The following is a 16,592-nucleotide window of genomic DNA, read 5'->3' on the forward strand; positions in this document are numbered from 1 at the left end:
ACTTGGGGAAGACGCTGGACTCTAAAGGGATCTCATGTACTATTCTCAGTACAACCTGAATTAATTTGGAGAAGGCGTTGGACACTAAAGGGATGACGTTAACTATTCTCACTCCAATACAACCATATTGGGGGAAAGGGTTGGACACTAAAAGGGTGACATTTACTATTCACACTTCAATCTATACCAATTTGGGGAAGGTATTGGACACTACAAAGGTGGAATTTAATAATCCCAAGACAATCTAAGGCTATTTGGAAAAATGTGTTGGACACTAAAGAGCAGAATTTTACAATAGGTCATACATATTAAACAACTTAAATTCACAATTAATACTACATACTCATACACATTTATTTACAATAAAATAAATGTAAATATTATGAAAGAAAATACCCTAAACTACACTTACATATACTAATTTTATTTATTTAAATATAAAATATATTAATTACTATCAATAGTTTTAAAAAAATTCAAAAATGTTTTCCAGCATTGATAAACTTTAAACCATCAAATAATAAACTATTATTGAAAACTTTTAAATCATGAAATATAAAAAGATTTAATTGAATTTTATAATTTTAAAAATATAACATAATTTTTGAATAAAATTATAAATTGAAAAAATTAAAATGTCTTCAACTAAACTTCTTGTTTGCAAGAACGATTGAACATTTAAAATTGTACAAAAAATATTTTACTTTTTATGTGAGAATTTTTTTTTTACCATTAATACAAATTCATTAAAATGAAAAATATTTTTTGAAAATATTATTGCAAAAGACATTTAAACAAAAGAAAAAATATTAAATTGCATATCTGCAAAATTAATAAAAATAAATATATATACATTTAAAAACAATCCCCACCCTCATGCCCTAAAAAACTCAATATCCTGACACAAAAAAAGTTTAAACAATTATTTATATACATGAAAACAACAAAATATACAAATGCAAACAATTTTATAACAAAAAAACAAATATAAAAAAACAGATACAATAAATGACATACTAATTAACACATACAAACGATAATGAATACAGCGATATTTGTTACATCAATAGTATTTACAACAATATTAAAAACAACACTAAAAATTATATTTTTACCTCAGATATTCCTGTCAACAATATTTTTGATGTCCTGATATTCGATGACACAGTACTTTTGCATCAAGATTTTATTCGATATTCTGTCCAAGCACCATGTATTAGACTGCATTCCTGGGTTTGGATCTTTTAGCAGAGGGGCACTGAACAAAACTGAAGATAGTTGGAAGCCCCAAGCATTATCAAGTGAAGAACAGTAATGGGAACGTTTAGAGATTTCCTTCTAAAAACACAAGGGTAGTGAACGTTATTAAGGACTCAAATGAAGGAAACTTTTTGCAGAAGACCAAGACTTAAGGCCTGATTACAAGTCTGGCGGTGTGCCGCACTGGCGGTCCAACCGCTGAATGACAACTTTGGCGGTCGGACCGCCATTGCACTTCACAGTCCATGCCATGCTGGAACATGGTGTGGCGGTCCTGCAGCAGTGCCTTTCTAAGGCATACATAGGTGCCTTTGAAACCACTGCCGCAGGACTGCCACACCGCCCGCCAGACCACGAAAAACTCGTAGTCTGGCACGTGGGCGGCAACCCTGTTTGGCGGTCCTGGGGCGGGTTGGTGGCATGGCTTCCTGCTCCAGGACTGCCAAACTTGTAATCAGGCCCATAGAGACTCATACAGGATTTGCCTACATGTCAGAACTAATGTTTTTGTTAATGATACAACAGTGAGGCATTGACGCATGGATTATTTTGCATTATTTGTTGTATAGTACAAATAACAATACATTTTTATTTAAAAAAGTAACATCAAATCTCACCTGTAGAATGAGAAGAAAATAATCAACAGGCTTGTTTCTTTGATAGAGGTAGTATTCAGGGGCCTTCTTGTTCTTTTCATCATATTTCAACTCTTGGATGACATTGGGATGCTTAAGCAGCCTCAGAAGGATCTTTTCTGACATCTGGGATGGGCAAAATGCTTCTACCTCTATATATACACAGAAATTGAAGGTATTAATTTGGAACCAAAAGAACAAGTAATTTTACAATTTATACAAATGACAAAAAAACTGAAAACAATTTCTGTAGGAAAACAGATTGAGACTAGTCAAAGCATACTATGATTAAGAATGTTTTGCTGGCAAAATGCACCACAATATGGTTGAAGAAGTCTCATGGGTGGTGGGCGGCAGTGTGAATATTGGATGATTTTTCTTGATATTTTATAATTTTTTACACTCTGTTTAAACCACTTGGAGTTCTTTTGATTACCTCCAACAAATATTTCCAATAATTGTATTGACTATTCTCTCTTTCATGTTAATATAAATTTGAAAGTACCAATGTAACAATCTTGCAATTTCTTTTCCAGTTTTCAACATCTCTGGGAGTAAAACGTTTGATCAACTCATGTGCATAAGTATGTCAACTGTAGATGCTGCTACCCTGTTTCCAGATTTCAGCATGCCCTTTCTTATTAAGTGTTTAGACTGTACTACATGCATATCAAGTGACTTAGGCCTCTTCATTAAGAGCACCTCTCAGATGTCGCAATGCCTGGGCATCCTATGAGGACGGTCATTTGAGCTAAAAGGTGACTCCCTTTGGTGACCTCCCTATTTGTGTCTGTTAGACCTTTGACACACAGCCCATGTCCTTTTAAAGATCTACAACAGTTCTTGCAGCAAAAAAAGAACAATGGAGGTTTTACTTCCAGGGCTCACCTGCAACATCCTCATGAAAAGAGCTTGGTAACATACTTCTATCAACAAATAAAGTATAACTCCTGGCTACAGAGTGCTATAAAGTAAAGAAACGTTGTCATTATTCACTACTTATAAGGAAATTATGATGGGCAGCTCCAACAAAACCCTTAACTACAAAATACATTTTTTACAACTATGTTTCTTACAAAATAATTTTGTACATTTCTTATGAAATACATCTGGGTGGTCCTTAGAAAGATTTTCTTTGGGTTCAACACTTTCAATTTACATTTTACATTTTTTACAACGCATATATGTAGAATTTACAACTATTTCTTCATGAGAAAGCATATGGCTCTCCACTTTCTTAGCTTATTTCAATGTTATTACTGTATTTGATCATTACAATATTTGAATACAAACGTTAAAGCACTTAATGGTTGTGAGGGAGACTTGATAGAGAAGAGTAGTGCTATGAAATCAAGTTCTCAGGAACCCTAAAGGTGGGGAAGGTTTCTTTTGCATGGCATGACACTGTTTGAGTGATCATGATTGCATATGATTGTTGAAGTGCAGAACCCACAAAGTGACAGATCAGAGTTCCTGTGCATTGTCTCAGCTCAGTGTAGGGTTCTTTAGTCTTGTCCAGTTTGTTGGCCAGATGGATCTGTTTTTCTTCCTTCGAGGTGTCAGTGGTTTGTGAAGGCCAGAGAATGGGTGAGCTTGTAGCATTTCGCAGCTGGAGGCAGACGTTTTTGGTTTGAATCTCTAACCCTGCTTTCTGATCACGCTTGCACGAGTGGCCATAAACTGATTTTTTATCCTCTTGGTACTTCCTTTGATCATGAGGCCAGCAGTGAGAGCTTTTGTTCTTCCTAATTTCCCTTGCTGCCTTGAAAAAAGCTGCAACTTTCTGAGTGATTTCAGGGTCATAATAGACTAGAAGGAATCCCGTTGTATCTTCCAATCAACACCAGTTTGTTCACATGGACACCTCTGGGACACAAAAGATCTCCATCACATGTGGAATCCAACAGGGTTCTATACATTCACTTGCCATCTTCAACCTTTACATGCCACTTGGTGCTCAACTCACAAATAACAGCATCAAGATTCAACAATATGCAGACAGTACACAATTCTACTTGATAGTCCACTCTGCATCAGACATTAAACGCCTCAGACACTGCTTTCACATCATCCAGACTTGGCTGTCCAGCCCCTACTTGAAGTTCAACCCAACCAAGGCAAAATTCCTATTGCCAAGAACAACAAACAAGATACAGTGCAAACCTGTCTTACTGACATGAACCTTGATAGCTTCAAACCCCATCTCACACCAAATCGCAAATCACTTGTATTCACCTGGACTGCAACCTCTCCCTCAAAGAACACTTTCCAAAAATAACAAATTAGGCTTGGTACCAGCTCTCTCTTTAAAAAGTCAAACAGTTTTTTTCAGAAAGTGACTTCAGAATTGCTGTTGAAGCACATGTACTCTGGCATTTAGAGGGTGGCAGTGCCCTCGCTCCATGACTTCCCAGGCCCCACACTGGAACCCTTTTAAGGGCATCCTACATATCACAGCACCTCTCATCAAGAACCTGAAGAATTAGGACCACATCACTTCCATCCTGCTAAAACTCCATTGGCTGAGCCATCTTCTTCAAATTCAACTGCATACTTCACAAAGCCATTAAAACCAGCACCACCCCTTATCTTGCAGACAAACTTACAATCTCGGGTGGATCGAGGCACACCTTGTGCCAGGACACCATCAGACTGCATACTAAGAAGTTGAGAAATTAAAAACAGCACAACTGGCCTTTTCTATTTATGTACCCAGGATCCAGAACAATGTGCCCATATCCCCCAGTACCAACTCACTGCTGCTCCAATTTAGGAAATAGTTGAAGACTGACCTCTTTAAAGCATACTACATCACAACTGTCCACAACTCACTGCCTCTCAAATTGTTTGTTTGTTTGTTTGTTGACTTTACGCTTATCTTTGACTATGTACAGGGCTCTACTGCCTTTTGGTTAGTTTTGAACTATAGTCATACCATATATACACATTTTTGGGCTTCCTTGCATGTACTTCTTGTCAGGGTCTTCAAACATGACTTTCTGCCCTTTGAATACTTTTTAAGAAGTCAAACAAATTTTGGATGATGTTTTTGTAATTTAGCACCCCTGCAAAGACATTCTGGCATTGCAGTTTTGTTCCATCTGTAGCTTCGGTCCAGTGAGTTCAGCAGGCGGAATTGTGCTGGAAAGAAGCGTCTGCGCTCCAATTTGACTTCTAGGGTGGTGACATATATAGCATATTTAGTTGCTGATGATGGTGCAGTTCGAAAACCTCCATCTAGGGTATGGTCTTAATCCAGTCATCTTTTTCTTGCTATTCTTATTTGTTGAGTATGACATAATGCCATTTTAGTACTGTTTTGTAGGGCTCATACCTCTGAGGGATGCAGATTGAGAAGAACATCTGAGAGGGGTTAGTTCAGTTTCCTTACTTCTTGTGCCACTTACGCTTTCAAACAGGTCTTACTGGGCAGGTTATTCCCTGCATTTGTCAATCAGAATGGCTGAGAATGGTTTGCTGTGCATGGCAGTGCAGCTCATTACCTTATTCTGGCACTGTGTCCCATCTGGTGTAAATACAGTCTGCCTGAAAGACTGTTGATGGGGAGAATTCTGAGAAATATAGCAGCGATTTCCATAATTTTCTCCATTAAATTCCTATGTCTGAAGTATTCTCACTGTTGACTAAACTTCTACTACATAGGTGGAAACTGAGTCCATTATTGCGGAAGCTATAGTATTTATGCTGGACAATATGCCACCTTCAAAGCAATGAGTGAAGTGAAGAATCTGATGGGCAATCATTTGGTTTTCTTGAGGAATTCTCTGCCTGTGGATACTAAGAGCCTGATATAGGAACGGTAATGCACATGGAGGTACAAATAGGTAGTCTGGAATGATTCCCATTCCAGGTAAAAGTTCTTGACTCTGGTGTTTCATGGATTGGGAACTCTAAATCAGGATCTTGCTTTTTCCTTTGTTGATAACAATGTTATCACTGTGAGGGAAAAAGACTTTTTAGAACCTTTGGTGTGCGTGACAGGAGTACTGAGTTATCCGTGGAGAGGAGATGGGGACAGAGATATTCTAGTGTTTTGGTCTCTACAGCCTGCTTTGTTTGTTTATCATGCAGAACATTAAGAAACATGTTGAACAAGAAAGGGTCCAGTAGGCAGCCTTGTTTGAGGCCAGATATGATGGAGGAATTTTGGAGCCAGCTTGCTGCTTGCATCATTTCTCACTTGCGCCAATGTGGCTGTGTAAAGCAGAATCAGAAAGGGGGTTAGAAATGTGTTTGCCAGCTTTGTCTGAGGGTATTTCTGTCAATGCGGTCTAAGTCCAGAGAGAAGCCCAGAAACGTGGGTCATGGGCACCGGTTCTTTTGTTTTGTATATTTCAGTACCAGTTGCTGGAGTGTAAAGACCTGGTCTACAGTCGAAGGCATGATCTATGGTGAAAAGGCTGCCTCAGAATTCATCTTGATGGATACAAAGGATCCCTTCATATTTTTCCCACTTTTGGATTTTTCTTTCAATTATGTAGATGAAGAACATGGCTTTGCTGTCTATTAAACTGATCGGCCTATATGATTTTGACTCCGACATCTTGCTTTGCTTGTAAATTGGGACTATGATGTTGTTAATTAATGAGCATGATCATTTGAATTAAATGGCAGGGCAGGACCATATTATGTGGCATATTTGACTATATTATGCTACAAGAAAAAATATGTGGTGTAATGCAGCACATTTTGTGTTAGCATTAATTCATTATTCTGAGATTTTTACATGTTAAGACTATCTGGGCAAAGGTTTCATCTAATTAGTACCACTTTGACACCCAAACCCAAAATAAAGAAGCAGATAGGTGACCTGTTAACCTTTGCGTAGGACATTCCACTGCATGGCAGTACATGTTGCCACATTTTTCAGTAACTTTTGATCCGTTGGGGCAAGAAAAATTTTTGATTGGTGCAAATCTGCAGATTATGCAGCAGATGGTGGATTATGTAGGTAATGCAGCGAATCCATAATGATCAGTAAATTCTGCAGCTACAAAATCATATGAATCCAGAAGCCCTGGCCATAAGTCCAGTAAAGAACAAGTTTCAATACAATTGTGAAAGAGCTTCTATAAACATTTTTGCCCACCTGTGTGAGAATTATCTGCACAGTTCACTTGGAAGGAGATTTGAGCCTGGAGCCTTTTCATTTGTCAGCAGTATGACTGTTTCCTCTGTGTGTTTGATAGAAAAGCATTTTTTTAAATCTCCCTTGTATTAGTTCCCACTGGCAGTTTTTGTGTGGGTTAAGTGACTGTTTTGTGGGGCTGCAGTGCTATTCGGAAATTCTGACTGGGTTATTTTGAAAGATAATTTGAAAGTGGTAGACCCATTTTCTCTGGGAGATTTGGTGGTCACATAGTGATGGTTTTCTGAAAATGTATAATTTTACATCCTCAAATAATCTCATCTAGATAGAAATGACATTTTATCCTTCTACGTCATTGAGGTCTCATAACTTGATTGACTCTACAAACACGGTTCCTGGGAAATTAGTAACTCTCTACATTTGCCTCAAAACCTTTTTAAACTTCCCTCACAAATATTTTGTATAAGATTAAACCTTTCATATTCAGTTTAACATAAATCAGATAAAGCCATGATCCAACTAAGAATATCTGACATTCTTCATTTGTATTAACCCAATTAAGACATTGCACATTTGTCTGTGCACATCTTTAGTAGCACAGACATATGTTGCTTATGGTTCGGCTTAACTAAGACCTGTCTACATTTTTACGCTTGCATTCCCAGGTATACTCACTCCTATTTTAGGAACTCATACTCTGCTTAAGCCTTTCTAAACTTTGGGCACACAAATGGCATAGCTATACATTTATTACATAAACTAAAAAGTCAATATGCATCCTGAACAAACACTGATACAGCTTCTCTTTTATACTCACAAAAATGTTTTGAAAATAAAATAAACTACCTGGTTGCAATACACTATGTACTTTGAACAGTGATATGTTTTAGCTGGGAATGAAAATCAAAAAGAGCCTAGTTAAACGCATCTTTGAGGTGTTCTCCCTCAATCTTAGTACTAAAAACGTAGCTGACTGTTTTTTGGGACATTCATCTTGATTGGTGTTGACTATCCCCATTAGACTACATAACATTTGTTCTGATTCTACCATACCAGAAGTGTTTCCAACATTAGTATGTGATAAGCAAATGCGCATAATAAACTATGTCATCATCATCAAATATTCTTTATTCGGCTTATGCAGCCATAGAAATTGTATACAAAATAGATTAAGTAAAATCAATCATAAAAAACAGTAATAAATAAAGACATTACATATCTAATACTATGAGCTAACCAAAAAAATTCTAAAAAATTATTGTAAACACTCAGAATGGGCAAAGATGGTCACGGCAGGATAGGATTATGGATCTCAATCAATTGTACAGGATGTATATTCATGCAGAATATATTAAAAGTACATTGAACAGCGAATGGGGGCCGAACAGAGCAGTCCACATATGCAGAGCAAATCACATTAAAAATGTTAAGTTTTTAAAGATTAAACATAAAGTACCAATGTGCGTTCTGAAAGTGCAATCTTAATAACATCCTCACGAAATTACATGTTGCCACAAACTGTGCATCTTACATCTGACCAATATTACACAAGCTTTATATAGCTTAAATACTAAAACGCTACATGCTATGTTACAACAAGCACTGAAAATGCAATAGGTTTCGCCCTCGTTTAAGTTAAAGCAATTCTGTTTGTAATTAGGTGTTTTTTTAATCTTTGCTTTTATTAGTGTTTTTCAAACTTTCATGTACATAACATGCATATGTATGCATATATGTATATGTATGCATGTATTTATATAGATATACAGATGTATATATATGTATGTATATATATATGTATACATATAAATAAATGCATATACATATGTACATATACATATATATATATATACATGTGTTTAAAACTTTCATTTTGGCCCACACCCTGTTCATAGACTCTGGGCGCTGAGGAAGGCTGGATTATGCCGAAATGCATACGCCACTGAGAGTCACAGCTTCATTAAAGGTGTTTCCTGTCTCCCCCCTACTTAGCCTCTGCTTCTTTTTTTAAAGGAGTGTTCTGCATGTTCCACGCGATTGCCAGTATCGCGTTACAGGGGTCACCGCACTTGAAGCAGGCCTGGACTTTACTGGTAACCGCTTCGGCGCTGCATCCCTTCAGGTTACTGAAACTTTACCAGGCTCGCCACCGAAGTTCGACACTTGGATTCTGGCGGAGTTGGAGGCACCTGTGCACCACGACGGACGAGCTGGTTTTCCAGACGAATCCACGCCATGTTCCTGTCATTTCTTCGGAGGTTTGTGCGGGTCAGGGGACCGGAGGGGACACTTTGTAAGGAGCAACTTAACAGGACACCAGTGTATGCCAAGATGATGAGCCTCCGCCGCAACAAGCACCCAAAAATCCCCCCCCCCGCATCACTCACCTTCATGAAGCGCTGCATCCTGGGATCTGTAGTTTCGCTGCAGTCACCCTGCTTCAGGTGCAGTAGATTGAACATTCGGGAGGAGGGACCAGTGGCTAACCTATCCGTGTGCGGCAGGACTGTGTTTAAAACTTTCATTTTGGCCCACACCCTGTTCATAGACTCTGGGCGCTGAGGAAGGCTGGATTATGCCGAAATGCATACGCCACTGAGAGTCACAGCTTCATTAAAGGTGTTTCCTGTCTCCCCCCTACTTGGCCTCTGCTTCTTTTTTTAAAGGAGTGTTCTGCATATATATACATATATGTGCATACGTGTGCGCGTAAAGAGAGGTAGAGAGTAGTAGAGAGAGAGGTAGCGAGAGAGGTAGACAATAGAGAGTAGAGAGTGAGTAGTAGAGAGTAGAGAGTGTGTAGTAAAGTGTGTGTAGTAGAGAGTGAGTAGTAGAGAATAGTAGAGAATGTATAGTAGAGAGTGAGTAGTAGAGAGTGAGTAGAGAGCAGTGAGTGTGTTGTAGTGTGTAGTAGAAGTGTGTAGTAGAGTGTGTGTAGTAGAGTGTGTAGTAGAGTGTGTGTAGTAGAGTAGTATAGTGTGTTTAGTAGAGTGAGTAGTAGAGTGTGTGCAGTAGAGTGTGTAGTAGAGTGTGTGTAGTAAAGAGTAGTGAGTGTGTAGTAGTGTGTAGTAGAGAGTGAGTAGTAATGAGTGTGTAGTAGAGAGCGTGTAGTAGAGAGTAGTGAGTGTGTAGTAGAGAGAAGTGAATGTGTAGCAGAGAGTAGTGAGTGTGTAGTAGAGAGTGTGTAGTGAATGTGTAGTAGAGTGTAGTAGAGATTGTGTAGAGTAGTGAGTGTGTAGTAGAGAGTGTGTAGTAGTGTGTAGTAGAGATTAGTAGGGAGTAGTAGACAGTGAGTAGTAGACAGTGAGTAGTAGAGAGTGTGTAGTAGAGAGTGAGTAGCAGAGTATAGTAGAGAGTAGTGAGTGTGATGTGGAGTGTGTAGTAGAGATTGTGTAGTAGAGAGTGTGTAGTAGAGTTGTAGAGAGTGAGTAGTAGAGAATAATAGAGAGTAGTGAATGTGTAGTAGTGAGTGTGTAGTAGAGTGTAGTAGAGAGTAGTAGAGTGTGTGTAGTAGAGAGTGTGTAGTAGAGAGTGAGTAGTAGAGAGTAGTCTAGAATGTAGTAGAGTGTATAGTAGAGTGTGTAGTAGAGTGTAGTAGAGTGTGTAGTAGAGTAGTGAGTGTGTAGTAGAGAGTGTGTAGTAGAGAGTGAGAAGTAGAGTGTGTAGTAGAGAATAGTAGAGTAGTGAGTGTGTAGTAGTGAGTGTGTAGTAGTGTGTAGTAGAGTGTGTAGTAGAGAGTGAGTAGTAGAGAATAGTAGAGTGTGTAGTAGAGTGTGTAGTAGAGTGTGTAGTAGAGTGTGTAGTAGAGAGTGAGTAGTAGCAAATAGTAGAGTAGTGAGTGTGTAGTAGAGAGTGTCGTAGAGTGTGTAGTAGTGTGTAGTAGAGAGTAGTAGAGTGAGTAGTAGAGAATGCATAGCAGAGTGAGTAGTAGAGAGTGAGTAGTAGAGGGTAGTGAGTGTGTAGTAGAGAGTGTGTACTAGAGAGTAGAGAGTGTGTAGTACAGTGTAGTAGAGTGAGTAGTAGAGAATAGTAGAGAATAGTAGAGAGTGCGTAATAGAGTAGTAGAATGTGTAGTAGAGTGTGTAGTAGATAGTGTGTAGTAGAAAGTAATATAGTAGAGTAGTAGACAGTGAGTAGTAGAGTGTAGAAGAGAGTGTGTAGTAGAGAATAGTAGAGTAGTGAGTGTGTAGTAGTGAGTGTGTAGTAGAGAGTGTGTAGTAGAAAGTGTTTAGTCGAGAATAGTAGAGAGTAGTGAGTGTGTAGTAGTGAGTGTGTAGCAGAGTGTGTAGCAGAGAATAGTAGAGTAGTGAGTGTGTAGTAGTGAGTGTATAGTGGATAGTACAGAGTGTGTAGTAGAGAGCGTGTAGTAGAGAGTGTGTAGTAGAGTAGTAGAGAATAGTAGAGTGTGTGTAGTATAGTGTGCAGTAGAGTGTAGAAGAGATAGTAGAGTAGTGAGTGTGTAGTAGACAGTGTGTAGTAGAGTGTAGTAGAGAGTGTGTTGTAGAGAGTGTGTAGTAGAGAGTGAGTAGTAGAGAATAGCAGAGTAGTAGAGAGTGTGTAGTAGAGTATAGTAGAGAGTGTGTAGTAGAGAGTGTAGTAGAAAGTAGTAGAGTGAGTAGAGCGACCTGTAAGTGTAGCCAGCGAATCAAGAACTATTGAGGAGCTGTCGCATTTTTTGCATACCCTTTCTAGTGATATCCATCTCCTGGTAGGGGGTGACTTGAACTGCCACTTCGAGCCCCTACCGCGGATGAAGGATGGCGTCCTATTGACAGAGGACGAATACTGGGCAATACCACCAAGTCAGTCCCCATCACCAAAGACATGGTCTCCCCTAGCAATCCAGATAACGGCCCTAACTTTAAATCATTCTATTAGGGCCTGCAATGGTCGCACGCCCTCCGACACTCCAGCTAAGTGCACATTTAATAAAACTGGACAGGAGTCACGTCTCGATTATATTAGGGTCGAGACGCGGTTGTTGCCTAAGGTCATTGACTTCAATGTAAATACAAGAGTCGAGAGCGACCATAATGCTCTAATTCTGGAGCTGTTTTTTCCCGGCCCTAATAAGAATGGCAAGACAAACTTGGGGGACTCAGGTGATGGGATCACACTATCAAATGATAGACGCAGAGTTAGGTGGGACAACATTTTGGCAAACCCGGAAGAGCTCCGCAAAGTATACAAACAAATTGTTCCCTTGTTTGTGGAGCTTGATGTCTTAAACACTCAACCCCCGCCTCCCGATTATGATGCTAAAATGCTGGATCTCCACACGGATCTAATATCCAATTTAGTAGAGGTATTTAATCCTCAGGTGGCTAATAGGAGAAAAAGGGAACCTGCAAGCTCATGGTATAATGCAGCATGCAGAAAGGCCAAGACTGAGCTAGTCCAGGCCCTAAAAGTTAAGTAGTAACAAACTCCAAATTCAAGCCAGGAGACTACAGTACAAAAAGGTAACTAAGCACGCAAAAATGGGATCAAGAAAAGTGGACCAGTCTAACCGTCGCTCTTGAAACAAGGGATGCACGGAGATTCTGGTCGATAGTCAATACAGGTTGCGGGGAACCGAAATCGGCTATCAAACCAAATATAGATGCCAAAGTCTGGGAAGATCACTTTCAGGCCCTATACTCTACAGAGGAAAGTACGGAAAGTACACTGGTACTCCCGCCGCCGATCCCCCAGTCTATGTTAACGGGGTAATCACCCACCTAGATGATGTACATCACAATTATGCCCCGAGGTTGGCAGGCAGTAGGGTGCCGGCGATCATGTTCGCAGACGACACCCTCCTGCTGTCTAAGTCTCCTATTGGGATACAGCGCATATTGGAGGGTTTTGAGGAATTTTGCAGAGGCCGGGGTTTGGAGATAAATGCCAATAAAACAAAATTCATGATCTTTAACCCACCCGCAACTACTCGCCCAAATCCCAGCTTAGGCACAACCACATTAGAAAGGGTGTCGACTTTTGAATATCTGAGGGTTACCATCAATGAGAACTTGTTATGGGGCTCCCAGCAAATCAAGTCACAAATGAAACTGGTACAGCTCGCTGGGGAAATCCTCAAGCTCTCCAATTCGTCGACAATCGACATTCAAACCTGTTGGTCCCCCTTTGGAGATTTATAAAACGCAAGCAAGGGGTGCCTGTACGGCGGTAAGTTATGGGGATATTCTTGCAGGCCTGAAATTGTCAAAACAGAGAGTACATTTTTAAGACAATTGCTGGCCCTTCCATCTAGTACCCCGCTCCTCCCTCTGAGGTTTGACCTAGGGCTGAAACTTATCGATGATGAATTAGCGCTTAAGCCCCTTAGGTTCTGGCGCAGGCTCTGGATAATGCCAGAGCTGCTAAAATATAGGCTAGAACTTAAAGAAATATTAACCCATCATAGTGCAGTTAAAATCCCTTGGTTCATGTTCATAAAGAACAAATGCGTATGACTGGGATTACCCGCCCTAAAGTACGACCCTGACAGGAGTTGTAGAATGGTTTCGCGAAAGTCTCTCACTAGGATATTTGCTGATAACAAACTTACTGCTGCTTTGTCTAACCCTCATATCGGCACTCTAACTGATTCTTTTTTAATGACTAAAGTATCTTATCACTTTGAGCACTTCATGGATGATATTTACCCTATTTTAGCCAGGAAACTTTATGTACAATGGAGATACGGTACTCTACTGCTAAGAGCGTTTACTAGCAAATGGTCCGCCCTTGCAGCGAGAAATTGTCCTGGGTGTAGCTGTGACATAAAAAATGAACTGCACGTTCTCTTTTTTTGTCCAGCCTACTGTAAATCAAGGAAATATTGGCTCGTACCTCTGTGCAAGAATTTGGGTTTTGTACAGTGTATGCATGCTTTTAGAGTTTTAAAAACCGACCCGACCAGACACGTTGTATTTGCTGTTTCGAAATTCCTGGCAGCTATATGGCATAAGCGTAGGTACTTAATCGGTAATGCTTGATAGTGATTAGTTTCTAGCAGACCAGACTTGTCCTACCAAAATCATGTATTATTTTTAACATGCATGCTTTTAACGACCTAACATGTATGTAACAATGAATTGAACCTTCATCCCAGAATACTGCTTTTTATTTGTTTCTGCATGATAGTGATTAGTTTCTAGCTGACAAGACTTGTCTTACTAAAATCATGTACTATTTTAGAACCAATGCTTTTAACTATCCAACAAGTATGTAACAATGAATTGAATTATCATCCCTGAATATTGCTTTTTATCTGTTTCTGTACTCTTTTATGGCAAATCGCCGAAATAAAGATTTTATGATGATGGAGTAGAGTGAGTAGTAGAGTAGTAGACAGTGAGTAGTAGAGTGGTCAAGTGTAGTAGAGAGTGTGTAGTAGAGTGTGTAGTAGAGAATAGTAGAGAGTAGTGAGTGTGTAGTGGTGAGTGTGTAGTAGAGAGTGTGTAGTAGAGAATAGTAGAGAGTAGTGAGTGTGTAGTAGTGAGTGTGTAGTAGAGTGTGTAGTAGAGTGTATAGTAGAGAGTAGTAGAGAGTGAGTAGTAGAGAATAGTAGAGAAGTGAGTGTGTAGTAGAGTGTGTAGTAGAGAGTGTGCAGTAGAGTGTGTAGTAGAGTGTGTAGTAGAGAGTGTTTTGTAGAGTGTGTAGTAGAGTGTGTAGTAGAGTAGTGAGTGTGTAGTAGAGTGTGTAGTAGAGTAGTAGACAGTGAGAAGTAGAGTAGTAGAGAGTGTGTAGTAGAGTGTGCAGTGGAGAGTAGTAGAGTAGTAGAGAGTGAGTAGTAGAATGTAGTAAAGAGTGTGTAGTAGTGTGGTGGAGAGTTTGTAGTAGAGAGTGTGTAGTAGAGAGTGTGTCGTAGAGAGATGTAGTAGAGTAGTAGGGAGTAGTAGAGAGTGAGTAGTAGAGTAGTAGACAGTGAGTAGTAGTCTAGTAGAGAGTGTGTAGTAGAGAATAGTAGAGTAGTGAGTGTGTAGTAATGAGTTTAGTAGAGTGTGTAGTAGAGAATAGTAGAGAGTAGTGAATGTGTAGTAGTGGGTGTGTAGTAGAGGATGAGTAGTAGAGTAGTAGACAACGAGTAGTAGAGTAGTAGAGTGTAGTAGAGAGTGCCTAGTAGTGTGTAGTAGAGAATAGTAGAGTAGTGAGTGTGTAGTAGAGAGTGTGTCATAGAGTGTGTAGTAGAGAGTAGTAGAATGAGTAGTAGACAGTGAGTAGCAGAGTGAGTAGTAGAGTAGTGAGTGAGTAGTAGAGTAGTGAGTGTGTAGTAGAGTGTGTAGTAGAGTAGTGAGTGTGTAGTAGAGTGTAGTATAGAGTGTGTAGTGGAGAGTGAGTAGTAGAGAATAGTAGAGTAGTAGAGAGTGTGTAGTAGAGAATGTGTAGTAGAGTGTAGTAGAGTAGTGAGTGTGTAGTAGAGTGTGTGTAGTAGAGAGTATGTAGTAGAGTAGTAGAGAGTGAGTAGTAGAGTAGTAGACAGTGAGTAGTAGAGTAGTACAGTGTAGTAGAGAGTGTGTAGTAGAGTGTGTAGTAGAGTGTGTAGTAGAGTAGTAGGAAGTAGTAGAGAGTGAGTAGTAGAGTAGTAGAGTAGTAGACAGTGATTAGTAGTCTAGTAGAGAGGGTGTAGTAGAGAGTGTGTAGTAGAGAATAGTAGAGTAGTGAGTGTGTAGTAGAGAGTAGTAGAGAGTGTGTAGTAGAGTGAAGTGGAGAGTGTGTATTAGAGTAGAGTGTGTAGTAGAGTGTGTAGTAGAGTAGTAGAGAGTGAGTAGTAGACAGTGAGTAGTAGAGAGTGTGTAGTAGAGTGTGTAGTAGAGAATAGTAGAGTAGTGAGTGTGTAGTAGTGAGTGTGTAGTTGAGAGTGTGTAGTAGAGAATAGTAGAGAGTAGTGAGTGTGTAATTGTGAGTGTGTAGTAGAGAGTAATAGAGTGTGTAGTAGAGTGTAGTAGAGAGTGTGTAGTAGAGTAGTGAGTGTCTAGTAGAGTGTGTAGTAGAGTGTGTAGTAGCGTGTAGTAGTAGAAAGGTAGTAGAGAGGGAGAAGACAGTGAGTAGTAGAGTGCAGTAGAGTAGTAGAGTGTCGTAGAGTGTGTAGTAGAGAGTGTGTAGTAGCGTGTAGTAGTAGAAAGGTAGTAGAGAGGGAGAAGACAGTGAGTAGTAGAGTGCAGTAGAGTAGTAGAGTGTAGTAGAGTGTGTAGTAGAGAGTGTGTAGTAGAGAATAGTAGAGAGTAGTGAGTGTGTAGTAGTGAGTGTGTAGTAGAGAGTGTGTAGTAGAGAGTAGTTTGCCCCCCCCAGTCGTATTGGCCCCCAACAGGCGGTTAACACTATACCTCCCTCCATGTATATAATGTTAAACTCTCCACCCTGAGTCCCATTGACCACGGTCTCACATTGCCTGCCTCTCCCTATTCAGCCGTCCTCCTTCCCATCCACTGAAAGGACCTCAATCTCAGCTCAGACATCCCCCAATGATCTCTTGCAAACACCCACTGGTCACGCACCCCTCCCTCATACGAGACCCCGCCTCATCTTTCTTCAACCAACTGCTCCATTTCAATCGTTCTGCCAACTCCAGTAACATCACTCCTCTCCACAGGGCCTCACTG

The 16,592-nt window shown here is 39.9% G+C and overlaps 1 protein-coding gene across 4 annotated transcripts in view; it reads right to left on the reverse strand.

The window, feature by feature from the left end:
- CNNM2 (cyclin and CBS domain divalent metal cation transport mediator 2) overlaps positions 1–16,592 on the reverse strand; it is a 1,082,606-nt gene that overhangs the window by 241,175 nt on the left and 824,839 nt on the right. For all 4 annotated transcript variants that reach the window (XM_086922712.1, XM_086922710.1, XM_086922711.1 and 1 more), the window contains exon 4: positions 1,878–2,047. In XM_086922712.1, the coding sequence (XP_086778838.1) occupies positions 1,878–2,047 (170 nt within the window). The remainder of the gene's footprint in view (positions 1–1,877; positions 2,048–16,592) is intronic.

The sequence above is a fragment of the Lissotriton vulgaris genome, chromosome 5 (genome assembly GCF_964263255.1).
Source record: "Lissotriton vulgaris chromosome 5, aLisVul1.2, whole genome shotgun sequence".
NCBI lineage: Eukaryota > Metazoa > Chordata > Amphibia > Caudata > Salamandridae > Lissotriton > Lissotriton vulgaris.